This window comes from Delphinapterus leucas, chromosome 20 (assembly GCF_059928025.1).
Source record: "Delphinapterus leucas isolate spDelLeu-1000000601 "Yukka" chromosome 20, BTC_Dleu_Yukka2, whole genome shotgun sequence".
Taxonomy (NCBI): domain Eukaryota; kingdom Metazoa; phylum Chordata; class Mammalia; order Artiodactyla; family Monodontidae; genus Delphinapterus; species Delphinapterus leucas.
In genome coordinates, this window is record NC_143148.1 from 25462775 (window position 1) to 25482697 (window position 19923).

Consider the following 19923-nt stretch of genomic DNA (forward strand, 5'->3'; position numbering starts at 1 on the left):
GACAAGCTTGACCATGTGCCTTGTCATGCTCCCCCCAACCCCCGCAGGTGGAGTACATGCCTCACCTCCCTGTTGAACTCAGGAATGGCCATGTGACTTGTTGCCCATGAAATGTGGTGAAGTGGCACGTGGCACTTCTGATTGCTCTGCCAGCCTGGGCTGCAGAATGAAGAAGATAAACAGCACAGGCACAGATGACCCATGGTGGTCATGTCATGTGAACGGGAAATAAACCACTGAGCTGTGAGGCTGTTTGTTACCACAGCATAACTGAGCCTAATCCTGACACAGGCTTTACAGCTCTGAACACTGGGCTCTTTCTCACCTGGAGAGTCTCAGGTTTCCAGCAGAGCAAACATTCCAGCACCAGCCTGCCTGGATTCAGATTTCACTCTCTGTGTGGCATTGGTCCAGGGGCTCTCAGTGCCTCAGTGTCATCTGTAGAGTGTCATCTGTACAGTGTCATCTGTCACTGTAATATGAAGGTAACACTGATACCTTCCCCACAGCAATGTGGTGAGGATTCAATGAACTCAGTCTGTGTTTTGAGGACTACAGGCACACCGCACTTGATTGCTCTTTGCCTTATTGCACTTGACAGATACCGCGTTTTTTACAAATCCAAGGTCTGTGGCAGCCCTGCCTCGAGCAAGTCTCTCAGTGCCATTTGTCCAACGGCATTTGCTCACTTCTTGTCTCTTTGTCACACTTTGGTAATTCTCACAATATTTCAAATTTTTCATTATTACTGTATTTGTTATAGTGATCTGTGATCAGTGACCTTTAATGTTACTATGATTCACTGAAGGCTTGCATGATGGTTAGCATTTTTTAGTAATAAAATATTTTTTCATTAAGACATGTACTTTGTTTTAGACATAATGCTCTTGCACATTTGGTGGACTACAGTGTAGTGCAAATATAAATTTAATGTGCGCTGGGAAACCAAAAAAAATGTGTGACTCACTTTATTGCGATATTTGCTTTATTGCCATGGTCTGGAACCAAACCTGCAGAATCTCCGAGGTCTGCCTGTACTGGCTAAACATTGGTTATTATTATTCAACATACTTTCTCCCTGGCCAACATTTCAGTGACAATAGGGGTGGGAGGGGAGGGCTCCCTGAGACCAATCCATGTCATTGCACATGCAAGCAATAATCATCCCTCCGGAAGTGACTCTTTGCTGGGTTACATACTGACAACCATCACTGTCCCTGCTACAGGATGAGCGGGATGGGCATGAGGGGCTCTTGTGGAGGGGTTAGGAGCAGGGTGCTAGAGTCAGACTGGTTAGGGTTCAAATCCTGCCTCTGATTTTTCCTTTTGTACATCTATAGCTAAGTTACTAACCTCAGTGAGCCTCAGTTTCTACCTCTGGAAGATGGGAATAATAAAAGCGTCCATCTCCTGCTGTGAGGTGAAGAGTCAATGAAATTACTCATGTAAAAATGCTTATCACTGTGCCTGGCACATCGCAGGGGTGAGGCAGGATTGGTATTCTCTTCGGGACAGTACAAGCCAAGGGGAGCACGGGCAAAAACAAGCAGCAGGAGATGATTCATATTTTTAGTGCATCTGAATGAGCCACAGGGATCTTTGTAGCCTTGGCGCCCTCCTGCTCTCCTGGAAACACCTTCCTGAAATCATAGACTGATTGTCTGGCTGGTGCTGAGTTGGTAGAAAACAAAGCATCCTCCTCCATCACACAGCTGGCATGGATTTCCACGAGCGGTACAGACTGCCTGGTCTGCTTGCCACACGGGGAGTCACTGGACATCCATCCATCAAAGTGAAGGCCACACTCAGCCTGGAGTAGCTGCTCCAGAGCCCAGTGGATGCGGATTTGAAGACCTCAGATCAGCCTCACATACTGTGATAAGGCAAGAATCAGGTCAGGACAGTGAACCATTCTAAGATACACTGTGTCCCTTCACAGGGAGATCTGAACTTGGCATGGAGCTGCCGTGAATGGAGCCCCCTCACTCGTGGCCTTTTCAACCACATCCTTCTTGCTCTGTGCCCTCTGCTGATGGCAGAATTGCTGCCCAGCTACCTTAGCCAGGGCCTTAATGGTCACCAGACGGGGAGCTCTACTTGCAGCCAGCTGTGCCTGCTTCACCTCTGGTCCTGCAGACACCTGCCCAGGCCTGGCCAGAGGAAAGCTGGAGACTGATTTGTTGGAAGCACACGCCACAAACCCAGCCTTTGAGATGCTAGTGGATGGCTTGTGTGCCCTAAATCTCAGCCTCTCCTGATTAAACCCTTAACATGTAAATATACCCTGGGAGTAGGGAGATGGCAGGTACCTGCCAGGATGAGTTCATCATGGTGTCATGCACTCATGTCGCTCATTCTTGAGTATTATGTGCCAGGCTTGCCTTCCTCCATGTTTGGATGGATAGGGTGAAGGATGGAACCAAGACTAAGAAGGGGTGGGGCGGGGGCTTCACTGGCCAAGGCTGCCCCATGCCACTCACTCCTGGGCTGCTGGGACTATGTCTTTACTGCCTCCGTCATAGCAAACTTTGAGGCTGGAAAGAAAGGTTTTATTTGGGAAACGCTGTGGAGGTTTTTTACTGAGTCAATGGAGAAAGCAAAGAGGGTCTGTGAGAGTAAATAGTACAGAAACTGGAATATCTTCAGCAAAATAATTGCAAGGCCACATTTCAGGGTAGTTTAATTTCCTACTGCATTTTAATGACCAATATAGAAGGTATAAAAATGTAATTTACAGAAAAACTCCAACATTTTGTTTCCCTGGTTATTCTAATAGAGCAAATGGGACATACAATATGATTTTTTTTAAAAAAAATTTCACCAAACGCTGTAATCAATCTTTCATGCTACAGATTTGTGTAGTTACTGCTTGTCACACAGTCAGTAACACAGTAACATGTGTCCAAATAGATGTGAATAGGAGTTAAGCAGGAAGAAAACTCTGCTCTTTTCCCTTCTGATAACAAGGCAGGAAACCTTTACAAAGTCCATCCTTAGGCATTTTTCCATTCTGTTTGACCAGTTTTTAACTGAAAGTTACAATGGTTCCATTCCCAGGCACTGAGGTGGTAATGATAAGGACACATGAGGGATGGTTAGGGTTTTAGAAGGTGAGGGGCAGTTTTTTAAACCACAAGCTTCTTCTGCCTCTGTTCATCATCTAGGACCAGACCCATGCCCTCCAAGTGAGGTCAGGAGGCATGTGCTGGGCGAGGCAAGGAAACAGCCTCCACCCCAGCTCTGCCTGTGCTCCAGGCATGGGAGGGATGGTGGACCAGAACTGCCCCCTGAGATAACGGCCCCTCCCCCTGCAGGCACATCTGACTCATCTCACACAGCCTCCTCTTCCTCTAAAATCAGCTGATGTGGCCCCTATGGGGATCTTTATAGTCAGACTTTGTTTTCTGCTGCTAGTAACATCGCAAACGCAGAATCTGGCTTCTCAGCAAGGACTTCAGGCTTATCAAACTCGACCACCTGAAAGTCAGAGAAGGAGAGCTGAAATTGTCAGAAAATATCCACCCACCACAGAGCCCAAACCACTGAAGCCTCTGGAGAGGTGACGCCAACTTCCTGCACCTTCCCGTTTTCCAGGACCAGGACGCGGTCAAAGTTGAGGACCGTGTTGAGGCGGTGGGCAATGGTCAACACAGTGCAGTCTTTGAAGGCATCTTTGATGGTGCTCTGAACAAGAGTACCAGTCTTAGAGTCCATGGAGGCAGTGGCTTCATCAAGGAGAATGATCTGTTGAGGAAGGAGCATTGCGAAAGTCACACCAAGCCAAAGCTACACCTAGAGGGAAACTTATAGTCTTACCTCAGTTTATTAAAAAAGAAGGGCTGAAAAGTAATGAGCTAAGTATCCATCTCAGAAAGTTAGAAGAAGAACAAGAGAATAAAAGTCGTATCGCACCACCTTCATGTTCCTCAGAGGGACTTGCTGGAGAAACAAGGTTGTATATTCTTTACTCCCCTTTTTGTGAATGGTTTATTCTAATCCTACAAACCAGTAAGAAGAAATGCCCCATGGTCTTTATCTACTGTACTACATGAGTTAGCATGAGATATAATAACAGTACTTGTTACGTTTCCTACTGCTGCTATAACAAATTAGCACAAATTAGAGGCTCAAAACAACACAAATATATTATCTTACAGTTCTGGAGATCAGAAGTCCTAAAGCCAAGGTCTTGTCAGGACTGCATTTCTTTTTCAGGCTCAAGAGAAGAAAGCCAAGGTCTTGTCAGGACTGCATTTCTTTTGCAGGCTCAAGAGAAGGTTTTCTTGCCTTTTCCAGCTTCTGGAGACTGCCTGCATTCCTTGGCTCGTGGCCTCTTTCTGGCATCACTTTAACCTTTACTTCCATCGTTGCATTTCTTCTTTCTTTCTGACTCTCTTTCCTCCCCTTATAAAGACTTGTGTAATTACACTGGGCCCACCAAGGTAATCCAGGATAATCTCCCCATCTCAAGATCCTTGACTTAATCACATCTGCAAAGCCCCTTTTTCCCAGGTAAGGTAACATGTTCACAGATTCCGGGTATCAGGACATGGGCATCATTGCGGGGGGGGGCATTATTCTGCCTGCCACAGAGCTGGTTTGCCAGTCAGAGGGCTTGAGTTCAGCTCTAACTCTGCTTGACTTTGCCTAAATTACTTGACTTCCCCAAGGCTCCATTTCTTTGTCTGTAAAAGGGGGTTACACCTTATCATGAATACGAAATGCAAGGACAACACATCAACCACTCAGTACTGTGTAGTGCCACAGTCAGGACTGAATGCATGCTTGCTCCCTTCCCTGTCGTTAACACATGTAGAGAGCACACACGATGGGTTACACTTTGATCAGGGTTCAGAGAATGGGATTTCTAAAGCAACAGCAATCCCTTCTCTGAAATCAGTAAGCAAAGATGGCTAAGTCACTAAGAAAAATGAGTATAAATTTTACAGTCCTTATATCCTGGCATTCTGAAGGCCTTCTTTAGTATCTTGAGTACTGTTTATCAGGCCTCAGAATCATTCAGGGACAAAGGGAAAAAGTTGAGAGGCAGATTTCTCAAACCCAAACCACTTAGGAGGACAGAGATAATACCTAAGCAAGACCTCCCGGGGAAAGGCCCAGGGGAGGCAGGTGCTATTGCTGTAAATGGCTGTTATTTTTCAATTTTTTCCCCTCACAACTTTGTCTTTAGAAAAAGTGATCGGTTTTTAAATGGCCCAATTGCTCTCTCTTTATTGAAAGACAAACGCCTGGCTCTACCTCCTGGCTTGAGTGGCGCTGCAGGAAATATCCAAAATTGGACCAATCCATTTTCCACGTTGTTTCCTTACTTTTGAATTATGGAGAAGCGCTCAGGCCATACAAAGCAGCTGACGTTCCCCTACTGAGAAGTTTTCTCCATTTTCTGTGACTTCTGCCTATAATTTTTCTGGGAGTTTCATTGTCTGTAGAACACAGAGAATGCCATATTGTGCTGATGATCTATAAAATTGTCCTGTATCCTCCATATTGATTGCCCCCTTCTCTTGCATTTATCGGCTGGCTTTATTTTACTGAGGAAAAGAAAGTGCAAAACAACAATCATTTCAATATTGCGAACAGGCACCAGGGAAAGACCAAGGAGTAGGCAGTCATTAATAATTTAAAATCACAGTGTGATTCATAGAACCCCGCGGACACCTTGCCGAAAGAGGACAAATGATGCACATATGGCTCCAGAGAAACACAAACAAGTGTAAATGGCTTTCAGGATCCTTATTTCTATGCATAAAATGGAGATGGGATGGAGTTTTCTGGTCATCAAGGAAAGGTAAAGACAGGGTCTGATTTATCTAGCAGGACAAGTCAAAGTGGCTTTGGGCGATGCTCACCTTGGTACCAAGTCCTGGGAAAAAAAATTCCCTCTGGGCTGCAGAGGTGGCCACGCTCACCTGCTGACCCCAGCTGCAGCTCTTAGAGGACAGGGTTGCATCTCACAAATGGTTCATTCCATGCCATGCCCTCTCACCTTCCCAGAGTTTATCTGCTTCAATAAGCAAATGAGGCTATTGGCAGAGCAGTAGGGCAGTTCCTCTGGTCTAGAGTCAGATGGGCTTGGGGTCAAGTCTCCATTCTGCTACTCACACCTGACTACCCTGAGTCTTAGTTTCTGCATCTCTAAAAGTAGGGGTAGGAGTACCAACCTCAGAGGGTTGTAGTTGGGACCAACTGAGATAATGCACGTAGCGCAATTGACTGAATCATTGCAGTGGCCTAATAAATACTGTTTATTGTTGCTTTTAACAAGGAGTAATTAGGATTGACATATGTGGTGCCAACAAACAACTGGCCAAATCTAAACCTGAGCCAGGTGTCTGGGGCACTGGTGCTGGGAATCGGACTCATCCCGGACAGCCCCAGAGACCTACTGTGTCTCTCATGAATGTTCTCTCCAGAACCTGCCAGAGCATCTCATCGCGGTGACTCTCAAAGGGATCCAAGTTGTACCTGCAATGAAGGAAAGGAGAGGAAGCTGAATTTCTGAGGCCGAGAGAATGGGAGAGCATGCTCTCCACAGCATGAGGGGAGAGCGGGAGGTGGCATGTGATGACATCACAGCAGCAAGAGCAGTGCCCAGTCCAGGGCAGCGGTTCATGAGATACCGGCCTCAGGCTGAGAGACCGAGGACCCATGACTCTGGGATGCGGCAGAAACCACCGAGGCGGGCAGACCGCCAACCCTGCCAAGAGATAGCCCCGAGCGGGGCACCGGGGAGACACATTTGGTCCTCTCCATGGCCGCGTGCAGCAGAGCGGATCTGACCTCATGCAAATTCTTGGCAGAGAGAGAGGCAGCGAGCAATTCCACCTCCCGGTGTGTTCACTCTGCCTTCAGAGGCAAGAGCTTTACCTGAAGCTCCCGGGCCTTGCAGAGGGTGAGCACCTTACATGCAGGGTGTGAGTTTAGCATTTCAAGATGCGGAAGGTCCTTTTCATTCAACTCTCAATACAGCCCCCTACTTCATTTGGTGCTCAATGGGGGAAATGTCCCTCTTGTTAGAGGGGCAGCCACTACACTGGGGTAAGTGAGTAACGGTGGTTTTCTCCTTGTGCCTTGACAACAGATCTTGAGCCCTGTAGAAGTTGCAACCCTACTGTTCTTGGACTTGAGCAGTTTCTGTTCACTTCTTAGTGGGAATGAATTGATGTACTTCCGAAAGGATAGCTACATACGTAGAATAACCATTTATTTGATTGTGCAAACTGGGGTAATTTAGGGAGTGGCCACTGCTAAACCTGATAGGATGCTGAAACAGGCATAAATCAGGGCTCTCCAGGGCCAACTGGGATGTCTGCTCACCCTGCACATAAGCATCTTGCGTATTTGTGATGTAGTTTATGAAACACAAGTAATGTTCAGGCCCCTAGTCCTCAGCTCCTCCCAAGGCTTGTGAGCATCTCAGGATAGGACAGCCCCAGGCCAGCCACGGCACAGGCGCTTCACAAAGCTCTTGCTGGTCTGATTTCACTATCCAAAAATAGGGATGCACAACGATCAAAAACAGCTACCTTACTGTACCTACAAACAGGACAGGATCCCGGGGGATCACAGTCAGCTTGGTTCTGAGGTCTTCCAAACCAACAGTACAGATATCCATGTCATCAATGAGGATTGTGCCACTGGCGGGCTCCACCAGATGAAACAAGGCCATTCCTAAGGATGACTTGCCTGGGAACGACAAATGCAACAGCAGCACATCAAACATCAGTTTGTATTTCATCATACCTGAGTATCTATCTAATCAAGGGAATTTTTAATGCAGTGAAAATGGCCTTGTGCAGACAGAAATCCCACTCTGCAGGGGCACTCAGCTACCCTAATACAGTTAACCGGTCCATCCCTGCAGGGGCTATTAACACATGACTCATCCTCTGGGCCTCATCTCACCAGAATGATTCTCATTTAATTAATTCAAAAACTGATGTGTGTTTACTTCTAACTCCACACATCCATCCAACCTGAAATCCTAATTTACAGTAAAGAGATGTCAGGGAAAAAAAAAACCAATCCTCCACGCATGCACATCACCCTCTGGTGTGATTTAACTAGCATGCCCAGTGGAAATGCAAAGAAAACAACCTGAAAGAAACACAGTCAGAGCTTGTCCTCACCAGAACCTGTTCTTCCAACAATCCCAATTGTCTGCCTGCTCTGGATGTTCAAGTTCAGCCCATTGAGAACGAGGGGAGTGCTGTCTCTGTATCCCATCTGATAGTCTCTGAATGTTATCTCCCCACGGCTGGGCCAGTCGAGGGAACAGGTCCCTACTTTGAGGGGGTGAGTGCATTCACGCACACAGGTCTGAAAAGCAGAATAACAAATGATGGGTTAATAGTCATTTGCTTTTCCATTCATTTCATTCATTCATTCATTCACACAATTCTAGGTACTGGTATTCATGCTGGTGAACTAGACCAATAAGGCCACTGCACTCCAGAAACTCACACTGCAGTGAGGAAGTCAGACAATAAACAAGAAAAGAGATGAGAAATGAAGACAATAAAACAGAGTATTGTAATAGAACACACAATGTGTGGGGTGGAAGGGTAGGAGGAGTAAAAGTTACTTAAGTGTTGAGGAAGGCATCTGTGAGGATGTGACATTCGAGCTGAGACCTGGAATGCTGAGAAGATGTCAGCTACAGGAAGATTCATTCCAGGCAGAGTAGACAGCTAGTGCAAAAGCCCTGAGGCCAGAATGAGTGTGGGGACTTTGAGGAACAGAAAGAAAAGTCATGTGGCTAGAGCTTAGTGAATAGAATGGATGACTGTAAGTGGCAGCTCATACTGGGCCTTGTGAGCCTGGGCAAGTGTCAGCAGTGTGACCTTGAAGCTGTGTGACAAATCCAGACCAAGCCTTGAGATTTGCAGAATTCGATCAGATACAATTTCATTATCTGCAAGAGTCACTGTGGTGTTAGAAGCGGGAAGATGACAGTAGCACCGGGTGTCAAGTTCAGAGTTACATGGAAAAGGAATTAAAGTTTTATAAGAGCCCAAGAAATGCAAATTTCCTCCAATTAAGGAGGAGAGCAACTTGACTGCATTATAAGACTAACCCCTCCTCTGAATTATCAAGTACCTGTTAACCAGGAGAAATAGAGCTCCCGTGTTCCCCATTAGGGTGGCTGACCAGCCCATATCGCTGGTCGAAAGGCAACCACAATTAGCTGAGAAAATAATTGTATTCCTAGACAGTGAGTATTTTTAATCCCTAGAAGATTTAGAATTAGTAATAATAATATTTAAGAGAAGCATGATTGGAATAGTACTATTTTTAGTTTATGGAATCTGCATATTTGGTGCTTTAAGTATTCATAATGTTAACAACATTCAGGCTTGTGATTCTAATTTAAAATGTAAAATTGAATAACTTATTTTAACATGGTTTTAAGTTTAAAAACTTACTGTTTATATACAGCATTGGGATTGTCATGAGAACTTAAAGCTCACCATATTTATAAGTTTAATTTATTAGATTTATATAACCTCAGGAAGGTTTGTTTGTTAAATCAGATTATCAAGATACTTAAAAAGGAAATGGAATGCATTAAATTTTAAAATGCAGCTTAAAATGTTTTAAAGTATTTAATTAAAAGGGGCCAAATGCTGTTCAAAGGCCCTTAAAAGTGATTGCTTGAATTGGCAAGACTGCTTTTCAAAGAATAGCAGGATTTGTAAGAGGAACATAAAAGCTTTTAAAGAAGAAGAAGATAGTTTTTTTCAATTTACAATTTTAGTCAAGTAAGTATTAATTTTTAGAAACTAAAGTAAGCCACTGAATTCTCTCTTCTGTGTACAGAAACAGCCCTTGAGGAAATTTTTTTGAAAAGAACCTCTCCCTCATCATCAAGGACTTTAGACTGTATTGTAAATATGGGTGTTAAGAAAAGGGGTTGTGGTCCGATTTCAATTTTTAAAGAGATCCCTTTCACATGTGAAAAGATCAAATACCTAAATTCTGCCAGAGTTAACTGGCTCCTCCTCTTGCACTGATTTCTTACCGAAATGTACTCCCTGAGCAGCTCCACGGAGGTGAACTTGGCCTGGGTCTCCATCCCTGTCCGCAGGCACACTTGGAGCAGCCCACTCAGCTGTGGAGGGGGCGACAAACAGCCACAGTCAGAGCCCTGTCTGCCTTCAGGGCCGGCTTGTGAGTCACCCCTCCTGTCTTACTCAGGACCACACCAAAAGCAGGCCTGCGTTCCCAGCCAAGTGTCCAGATGTAAAGACACTCCTGTTGGGGTGTTTTGCCTTTAAACACTTCCTTTGTATTTAGAAACAAATGGTAATTATATTCTCTCTGGCACTCCAGATGGGCAGAGTCATCCCACCACAGCACCGCTCAGGCACAAGCTTCTTGGTTGGAGGGGTGGGGAACTGCTGTGAGCAGGAATTCTCCCAGGGCCTCCGCACTGCTGGAAACCCAGCACTTGCAGCCACCTGGTAGGGTCCTGCACCTCTGTGCCCTCCCCGATTACCCCACCTGCATCCTGGAAGCACCTGAAACCCAATCACCACAGGTATCAGAAGTGGAAGAAAACCATCAAGCCCATCTGCTTGCTTCGGACATGAGAAACTCTAGGCTTAGATGGTGGCCTGCTAAGGTCACCCACCTTAGGCCAGGATCTCCCAGAAGCCAACCCTGAGATTTGAGGGCAAGCAGGTTGAATGGAGGTCCCCCCCAAAGATATTCCACATCCAAATCCCTGGGACCCTTGAATCCTACCTCATTAGGAAAAGGGTCTTTGCAGGTGTAATTAAGGACCTTGAGATCAAGCTGGGTTACCTGGGTGGACCCTAAATCCAACAAGTGTCCATATAAGAGACAGAGGAGGAGGAGACATGAAGACAGGACAGAGATTGGAGGGATGCAGCTACAAGCCCAGGAAGCCAACAGCCACCAGATGCCGGGAGGGACAAGGAACAGATTCTCCCCTAGAGCTTTCCAAGGGAACATGGCCCTACAGACACCTTGATCCTAGACTTCCAACTTCCAGGACCACAAGAGAATACATTTCTCTGGTTTTAAGCCACTAGTTTATAATTTGTTACAGCAGCCCTAGGAAACACCTCCAGGAAGTGGACCCAAAAAGTCCCAGTAGGAGCTGGGAGAACTGAGGCACAGAGGAGGAGAGTCCGGATAGGCTTCACTGTGGGCAACTGAAGCTTGACGCCCCTGGGGGTCCTGGGAGTCCGCACGGAACACACCTGACTTGTCCCGAGGATGCGGCTCCATCTCCCCTAACTCCCTGCAGGCATTGCTGAGGCGCTGGGAGGACTCCCCATACCGCAGGTGCAACCTGCCTCAGCCTTGAACTGAGCACCTTCCCGCAGCAGTGGGAGGCCAGCTGGCCTGCCCTGGAAGGGGGGCCACCAACAGCACCTGCCTCAGTCGCAGGGTGGGCTAGTGGGCTGGAGGAAGGACCAGGTCTTCACTAGGTGAGCAGTGACTGGATGCCGGCACAGTTGGGGCTGGTTTCCCAGGGGTGAACGTGATAGACAAGACCCCTGAAGCCCCAGGGCTTGCATTCTAGTGGGCCGGCGGGATGAGACACAGGCAATGTCAAGGAACCCTAAGAATGTCAGTTATCTGGTAAGATGTGAAAGAGGGGCTAGGGCTGGGCTGAGGCGTTACCTTAGTTGGGGTGATTAAGAAGACGGTGTGTGCTGAAGCATTCATGATAAGAGTCTGCCAAGCAAACTCTGGGTAGCAGCAAGTGACCTTAACAGGAAGGAGGCAGTGTGTCCTGAGCAGGTGGATGAGGTGAGAGCAGTGTGGGTCCAGACCCTCCGAGAGCTCACCTCAGTGGGCCTCCCTTGCTGCCTCCCAGCTTTACACATGCCACTGGCTTCCCATTTCTCTTAGGGCACTGGCTTTCAGCCGGGGTGATTAGGCACCCCGTCCCTGGGACATTTGGCAATGTCTAGAGACATTTTAGGTTGTCACGACCTTGGAGGGGGGAGATTCTACTGGCATCTCCTGGTTAGAGATCAGGAAGACTGCTGACATCCTGCAACACAGAGAACAGCCCCTGTCAAAAACGATTATCTGGCCCAAATGTCCACAGTGCTGCAGGCGAGAAAGCCTTTCTTAGAAGACAGGTGACACCCCTGCCCACGGCTGACGGAGCCCCGCCGACCCCTCATATCGTATTCTCCACCACCCTGCTCAGGCCGCAGGAGCTTCTGAGTTCCCCAAAGGCACCAGTCTCCTGCCTACCCCCAGCCTTCCCTGGCCCCTTAGACTGAAGCACTTCCTTGGCTCCTTCTTTATCAAATTCAGGTGTCACCTCCCGGCAGAGGCCTTCCCTGACTATATGGGGTCTAACGCTGCTTCCCCACTTACAGTCAATTACCCTGCTTCATTATCTTCAAAACAGTTCAACAGTTTCTGAAGTCTCCTTATTTATTTACTTGCGCACTTATTTATTCCATCCCACTTTATATCCCTTTATATCCCACTAGCATGTAAGCTCCATGAGTGCAGAGACCTGTCCAGCTTGTTCACTGCTGAACCCACAGCAGCTGGCATGGCTCCGGCTCCTGGCAGGTGCTCAGTGGACACGTCTGCTGAGTGAATGAATGAACTCTGCTCTTGAGAAGGGCATATAAGTATTTTGTTAAGTTCAAGGGTATCAGCTTCTCAGGGCCCCGGGCAGCCCTCCATGGGCTTAGAATTCCCTTATCAGCACAGTGCTGGCCCCAGGAAGTGCTCATCCTCGTCTGTGATGTTACGTGATGTTACTTTGCACTCACTTTCTGCTCTGTGGGACTTCACACCAATTTCTCATCCACCTAGGGAGTCCCCTCTGTTCTCAAGGGAAGCTCTGTCAGCTGGATTTTCTGTATTCTCCAAAGGGGGGCTAATGCTCAATAAAGCTTCAAAGCCAGCTGGAGGGGAAACACCCCCTAGATCTTGAGGTGTGCAAATTCTCCAGCCTCACAGGAATGTTTGAAAACAATCTCATAGAAAGCTGGTGATATATCCCAAGAGCATAACCTCAGTTGAGGAAAGCCGTTTCACTTGGACCAAGTAAGGGAATCTATTCAACATCATCTGTTTAATATTTTACTAGGTAACAACAAATAAAATCATCCATCAGGGCTTCCCTGGTGGCGCAGTGGTTGGGAGTACGCCTGCCGATTCAGGGGACACAGGTTCGTGCCCCGGTCCGGGAGGATCCCACATGCCGTGGAGCGGCTGGGCCCGTGAGCCATGGCCGCTGAGCCTGTGCGTCCGGAGCCTGTGCTCCACAACGGGAGAGGCCACAACAGTGAGAGGCCCGCGTACCGCAAAAAAAAAAAAAATCCATCAATGAAGGAAACTGCCTACCCAAGGAAAACTCATTTCCCTCACTTAACATAGAGTCCTGAGCATATATTTGTTCCTCTTCCTTTCCAAAATATTATTAAAATGATAGTACAGAGATTGCAAAAAGGAATAGACTGTAACAGCAAGGGGCTTGGGAAGAGATATCAAGAGATATCATTGAAGGAGAAAGTTACACATTTCTGGAAGATGGAAAGAGGATGAAAGCCTTTTGATAGGCTGGAGGCAGAGTGTGCTGCAGGGGCTTCCAGAACCTTCTGTCCAGCAGAAGTCAGAGAGGCTCCAGGTAAGAGAAGGGGTCCACAAAGAGACAGACTGAGGTGGCGTATAGACAGCTACTCCAGTTGGGCCCATTTCCTGCCCCTCCTCATCTTCCTCCCAACCAGAGGTAGATGGGCAATTTATCCCTAGGCCAAAACACACACACACACACACACACACACACACACGCACGCACACGCACACACACACACTTCCCTAAAGAAAGTGGATAAATGACTTGGGGATAAATGGGGCTCCCAGATTAGTATCCTAGATAAAATCTCTTTAAATCTAGCCTTTGGGTGTCTGAAGGCCAGCTCTCTGGCTGCTTTCCTGAAGTGAAGCCAGCCTGTGGAAAAGTCCAACCCACCTATCCATAGTTATAAAACGTCCCATCAGGAGAGACCTACCAAGGCAGATGAAAACATGAAAATCCAACCAAGTTTCTCAGGCTTAACCACAAATGGATCAAGAGACATATGAACAAAACCAATGGCATGAAAGAGCAAGAACCAGATGAACAAACAAACAAACAAAAAACCTGATCCTGGAAAAAACAGGTATCAGTCAAATAAGAAAGGAGAGTTTAAGAAAGGTGAGGAGCCCTAATTAATATCCTCAGAGAGATTAAAAATATGTTGCACCCATTTTAAAATGATTTGCTTAAAAACTCAGAGAATAAGAAAGAGTTTGTGGAAATTAAGTATACGAACATATGATCTTCAAATTCAAGAGAATGGCCGAATGACAAAGCAAAGGAAAATTCCCAGAATAAAGATTAAAAAAACAAGAACATGGAAACTTTGAGATGAAAGAAAGGAAACATAGAGGACTGATGCAAGAAAACCAATATTCAACCAATATGAGTGACAGAAAAGGAAAACAAAGGGAAAGGAGACAAGGAAATTATCAAGAGGAGAAAAAGGAATAAAGGAGGAAAAGGAGAAATTTTTCCACTTGAAGAGAGATTTGACTTTATTCTGTTCCCAGCCTTGAACAGAATAAGTGGAAACTGATCCCCACTCAGGCTCACTGTCCTGGAATGTCAGAGGACCGAGGATAAGGACTGCATGGGAACAGCTTCCAAAGACAGAGGTGTGAGGTATGTAACGAGGAGCAGATGCAGACTCAGATTGGTATCAGACCCAGATGACGTGGATTCAAATCCTGGCTCTCACACATGCCGGTGTGTGATTCTGACAAGTCTTTCTGGACCTCAGTCTCCTCACCTGTAAAACCGGGATTATGGCATCCCTACCTCATGGGTTATTGTGGGGATAAATGAGTTAATTTATGTAAAGGACTTACAACAGTGCCTAAAATGACATGTGTTTCCCTATTATCATTATTATTCCCTATTATTATTGTTTCCCTGTTATTCTTATTTTTCAAAAGAAAAACACCAAAGCAACCAAAAAGAGAAGTGGGTGATTATTTGTCATGGACATCATGGCTGCCCCCCAGCATTCCTTTCCCTCTCCCCATTGTGGGGCAGCGGTGTGTGACATGAGAGCAGCATGGGGTATGACTCCATCCTTTGGCCTAAGCCAGTCATCCGCATCCCATCGAGCCACAAATTAGTTTGGGGATGCCTCAATTAATCCAGTGAAAGTAAAACACAGGGCTTTTGTTCAGTGGCTGGGGCAGGAAACGCTTTTCTCCTGCTTCCTTCCTGCTATAGCCCCCAGAGGCTGCCAGTCACCATTGCACAGCCATGAAGAAAGTCATCCCAGGAGGAGGACAAACCCAGGGGCCGTGATCCAGCTGTGCCTGAAGCCCATACAGCCACCAGACCTTTTAATGATGTGAGCTTCACCACTGAGCTCTCCTTATTGTTTAAACCCGTTGAGTTGGGTTTTCTGTTATGTCCATCTTCCCTGATACACTCCATGCCAGAGCCTCCAGGCCAGGCCCAGCCTTACACTAGGTGTTACCTGGATGATGTAAGACAATGACAAGCCTTTGGATGAAGCACTGATTGAGGAGAAACTCAGGATCACCAACAAGGCCACAATGAAGGTGATGATGTTCATGAGGATGTCCATCCTTAGAGCAAACCACCTGAGAGCACAGTTAAAGTATAGGAGATGGCTGCAGTTTTCATCATTTAGCATCTGAAACCTAAAATTAAGAAATCAGACAAAACAGGAGGTCAGGCTGTGCTTCCATAGACTTAAGGTTAGGGCTACTGGAGAAATAGGGTGAGAGGAATTTTTACTCAAGGGCCAATGCATTCTTTTTTTTTTTTGTGGTACGTGGGCCTCTCACTGTTGTGGCCTCTCCCGTTGCACAGCACAGGCTCCGGACGCGCAGGCTCAGCGTCCATGGCTCACGGGCCCAGCTGCTCCGTGGCATGTGGGATCTTCCCGGACCGGGGCACGAACCCGCGTCCCCTGCATCAGCAGGCGGACTCTCAACCACTGCACCACCAGGGAAGCCCCCAATGCATTCTTATATGGGAATCTCTTACAAAGATGAGCATATCCTCATACTCTTTAAAATCTGCTGCCATGGGCATCTTTGATTTGCATGTATTTTGAGAAATCCTACATGGCAGTAGCATATGGTGCTGAGTGGGCTCTTTCTGTCTTTCCCAGAACTGGCAACTGGAACCCACAGCTGAGAACAAAAGGGGCTGAGAACCTCACAGTCTATCTCCAAAGGACCGCTGTCTTGGAGGTAGCCACCCCCCAAAGGCCCTGTGGAAATGACCGTTGACCCCTTTGATCTATACATGGTGGGAGGTGAGGAGATCTCAATGTTTGTGATGGCAGAGGAAGGAAAAGAGGGTGCTGGATTGGTTCTCCTCCCCAGTTCAGGGAAAGAAGAGTCAAGGCAATTGTTTATAAAGGTGGAGGAAAAAAAAGAAAGCTGACATCTTGTACACCTGCTGCGTGTCCCCTGAGCCAAAGAGGAGAAGGAGCACAGGGCAGAGCGACAGAGAGGTGACACCGTCGAGGGATGAAGGCGAGACCCAGCCCCGGAGCTGCTCGGTCCCCAGATGTACAGAAGGTGGGTCCTGCCCGTTCCTGCAGTTCCTAGAGTTGGGGTGCAGAGGGAAGATGGCATGTGAGGCTGCAGTCTTGATGCCACACTGATCGGCATGAGGCAAGAGGCCCCACATAAAAGGAAAGCAGTGTGAGGCTGCCAGGCGGAGCTCATGGGAGGACCCGCCAGAGCCTGCCCATCGGCAGTGCCCAGCAGAGCGGCTGGGGACCTGGGTCCCGTTGGGGGCTCTCCCCTGCCACACCTCATCTGCACCGGGAGCTGGACCAGAAGAAATCAGCAGCAGAAAGGAGAATGACTGGACAGGGTGGTCACCTGAGGATGTGTCCTTCCCCACCTCCATCCCCCTGCACCAGCCTCAGAGAACCAGGCTCAGGGCAAAGGGAGAGAGTGTTTAAAAGAAAAGACTGGGTGCTTCCCAACAGTGACCCTGCCCCCTTGCCCGACACATAGAGCAGCCCAGCATGCCCACGCCAAGCCTCTGAGCAGATGGAGGGTGGGGGGCTGTGATCTGAGTACCTTCAAGATTGAAGTTTTAACTGGACTGAGCTAACCATTGACCAGAAGGGACATTAATCACAATTGCCACTGAAGGTTCCCCTGACTTACTGGGAAAGGGGCTTCATCAGAACAACTGGTAGAAATTATTAGAATAAAAATTAAAACTTTCCATGCTTAAACCCCTAAAGAGTTGAGATTCCTCCATTGGTGCAGTCATGACGTCCTCGGGCATTGCTGCTCCATCCTGTTCTAAACCTCCTCAAAGGATTCTGGCTGGAAGCCCCTCTGACTACCCAGGCTGGGCCATGTAGCACCCTCCTCTCTGTTTCCACTCCAACTAATTTTTCCCAGAGCTTAGTTAAAATATTCTTCCAAACACTTTGGTCTTCTACCATGTCTCTATAAAGCCTACAAATTCAACTGACAGCTTAAGTGACTTAGGAGTCATCTGCGGTCTTACATGTGTGGTTGGTTAGGTTGTGCAGAAAGAGAATCACTGGCAGGGATCAAATTGGAATTTGACCTCGAACCTTTTTTTAGTGCTGTAGCATTTTTGTCTGTTCACAGAAGCAGTGCAAGTGAGAAGCCCAAGCCCTCTGGAAACTCCATGAAAGGAATGAAAGGATTAAAAGAAGGGAGAGCCCATCAATGGCGTAGGGCTCAGCTCTCCTATAGGATCGTTTTGGAAACCTTGGGGGAGAATCTGCAGGAAGACAAGGATTGAATCTGTTCAGTTTGTTGTGAGTTGATGAATGACCCATGACCAGGACACTGGAAGGGTGGATGTGTGATGCAGGACTCTTGACAGATGATGTTCAGGTCACGCCAGTAACAGGGCTAGCTGCTGACTGAACTAAAGACAGGCCGGGGTGCCAGGTCCACACTGAGATCGTGGGTGGTGGGGAGAGAGAGACACAAACTTTGAAGTGTGTGTTAGGCTGTTAAGGAGGGAAAGGATGAGGGTGGAGAAAAACCATCTATGTGGCAGAGACGCTATAGATTCACCAAACTCCATTTTCTTTTCCTCCTGTGGCCACAGCTGGACTACATTTCCCAGCCTCCTTTGCAGTTAGGTGCACCCATGTGACTGATCTCTGGCCAATGAGTGTGCAGAAATGATGAGTGCCTTCATTGGGGTCCTCTACCCACATCTCTCCTCTTACCTTCCAGTTAGACCAGAGGATTCTGGAAAGGTCCCCAAGGCCCTCAGGATGGAAAAGCCCCAGATGGAGAGAGACCGTGTACCTGAGTGTGGAGCAGAATCCCCTACCCCTGCCCCATGGACCCTCATTCAGGTGTGGCTTGAGGAAGAATAAATACATATTGTGTTAAGCCCCTAAAATTTGTAGTTGTTTGTTACCACAGTGAGCCTACTGTGATTGATACACACTAATTATATGTGATTATACAGTGTTTTAGAAGTTTGGAGCTGGAGGACTCCAGAGAAATTTATTAATCTAGTCCCGACATTTTAAAAAGAAGAAAACTGGTCCATCTACGAAGTGAGATGTAATGTGGTCTTTAAAAATGACTTTTACAAGGAATATGTAATAACATGAAAAATGCTATTTAAAAATAAAACAAGACAAAAATGATTATAAATACTTCAGAAATAGAAAAAAAGAAAAGACTGGAAGGAAATACACAAAAATATTAATAGGATTTGGGTTGGGGGCCCATGGGTGATTTTTTTTTTTTTTCTGTTTTCTCCTATTTTCCTGAACTGAACACATTTTACTTTTAGGGAGAAAAAAATAAAACATGTAAAACCCTGTACTGAGGTTGTCATTGGATGAGCTCGAGTCTTTGGGGGCCTCGGACACTGGGGAGAAAGGCCTAGTGTGTGAGGGGCACCTCCTCCGTTCTACCGGCTCTCCGTCCACAGTCAGGCCGCGCCACCCAGACTTCCCTCCTCAGAGCCAGAGCAGCCGGCTTTTCTGGGCCTCCCGCTGGGGCTGACAGGGAGCGGAAGCCCTGGGGCAGGGCCTGCCCAGGACTTACTTGCTGACGCAGTCCTCCCTCTTGTTGTAGGCGTGGATGGTTCCCAGGCCCTTCGTGGACGAGGCTACGTGGGAGAACCAGGGGGACCGGCTGACACTCTCGACTTTCTTGAGCTCCTGGAGTCCTCTGTGAAAAATGCTGCGGGGGGCTTCCCTGGTGGCGCAGTGGTTGAGAGTCCGCCTGCCGATGCAGGGGACGCGGGTTCGTGCCCCGGTCCGGGAAGATCCCACATGCCGCGGAGCGGCTGGGCCCGTGAGCCATGGCCGCTGAGCCTGCGCGTCCGGAGCCTGTGCTCCGCGACGGGAGAGGCCACAACAGTGAGAGGCCCGCGTACCGCAAAAAAAAAAAAAAAAAAAAAATGCTTTGGGAAAACCAAGAGTGGCCCGGAGGGCCCCAAATGGGGTCTCCCAGTACTCCCCTCAGCTCAAATCCAACTGGGCACTCAAGACAAATTTAAGACGGACGATGCTATCTAACCAGGGAGGAGGGGCTCGCCCGCCATTCTCCTCTTGGGGGGCCCATCCCTGTGTGTGAGGGTGGGGTCTCAGAAATTTGAGCCACTCCTTCCTGTGGTCTCAGTTCTGAAGGCTTCTTGCAGCATGAGTGTCTCGCTGCACGAGCTGTGACTCTCTTCTTTGAAGACTAGTGTTTTTCACACAGTGCAGCCCCTAAATACAAGCCAGCTACTTCTGGGTACCCGACCAAAGAAAAAGGGATCTGTTCCAATTGTGGAGGAAAATCTGGATCTGGTGTGTCAACTGCCAATATGCGATCTTCTAAAGA

At 47.5% G+C, this 19923-nt stretch overlaps 1 protein-coding gene across 1 annotated transcript in view; it reads right to left on the minus strand.

Moving 5' to 3' along the window:
• Positions 1–3055: 3055 nt before the first annotated feature.
• Positions 3056–19923, minus strand: part of ABCC12 (ATP binding cassette subfamily C member 12) — a 60888-nt gene continuing 44020 nt past the window's right edge. Inside the window, 9 exon segments of the mRNA XM_089902994.1 lie at positions 3056–3477; positions 3580–3744; positions 5331–5444; positions 6408–6486; positions 7548–7707; positions 8151–8340; positions 10043–10132; positions 15567–15753; positions 19141–19278. Of these exon segments, the coding sequence (XP_089759120.1) occupies positions 3391–3477; positions 3580–3744; positions 5331–5444; positions 6408–6486; positions 7548–7707; positions 8151–8340; positions 10043–10132; positions 15567–15753; positions 19141–19278 (1210 nt within the window). The 3' untranslated portion in view covers positions 3056–3390.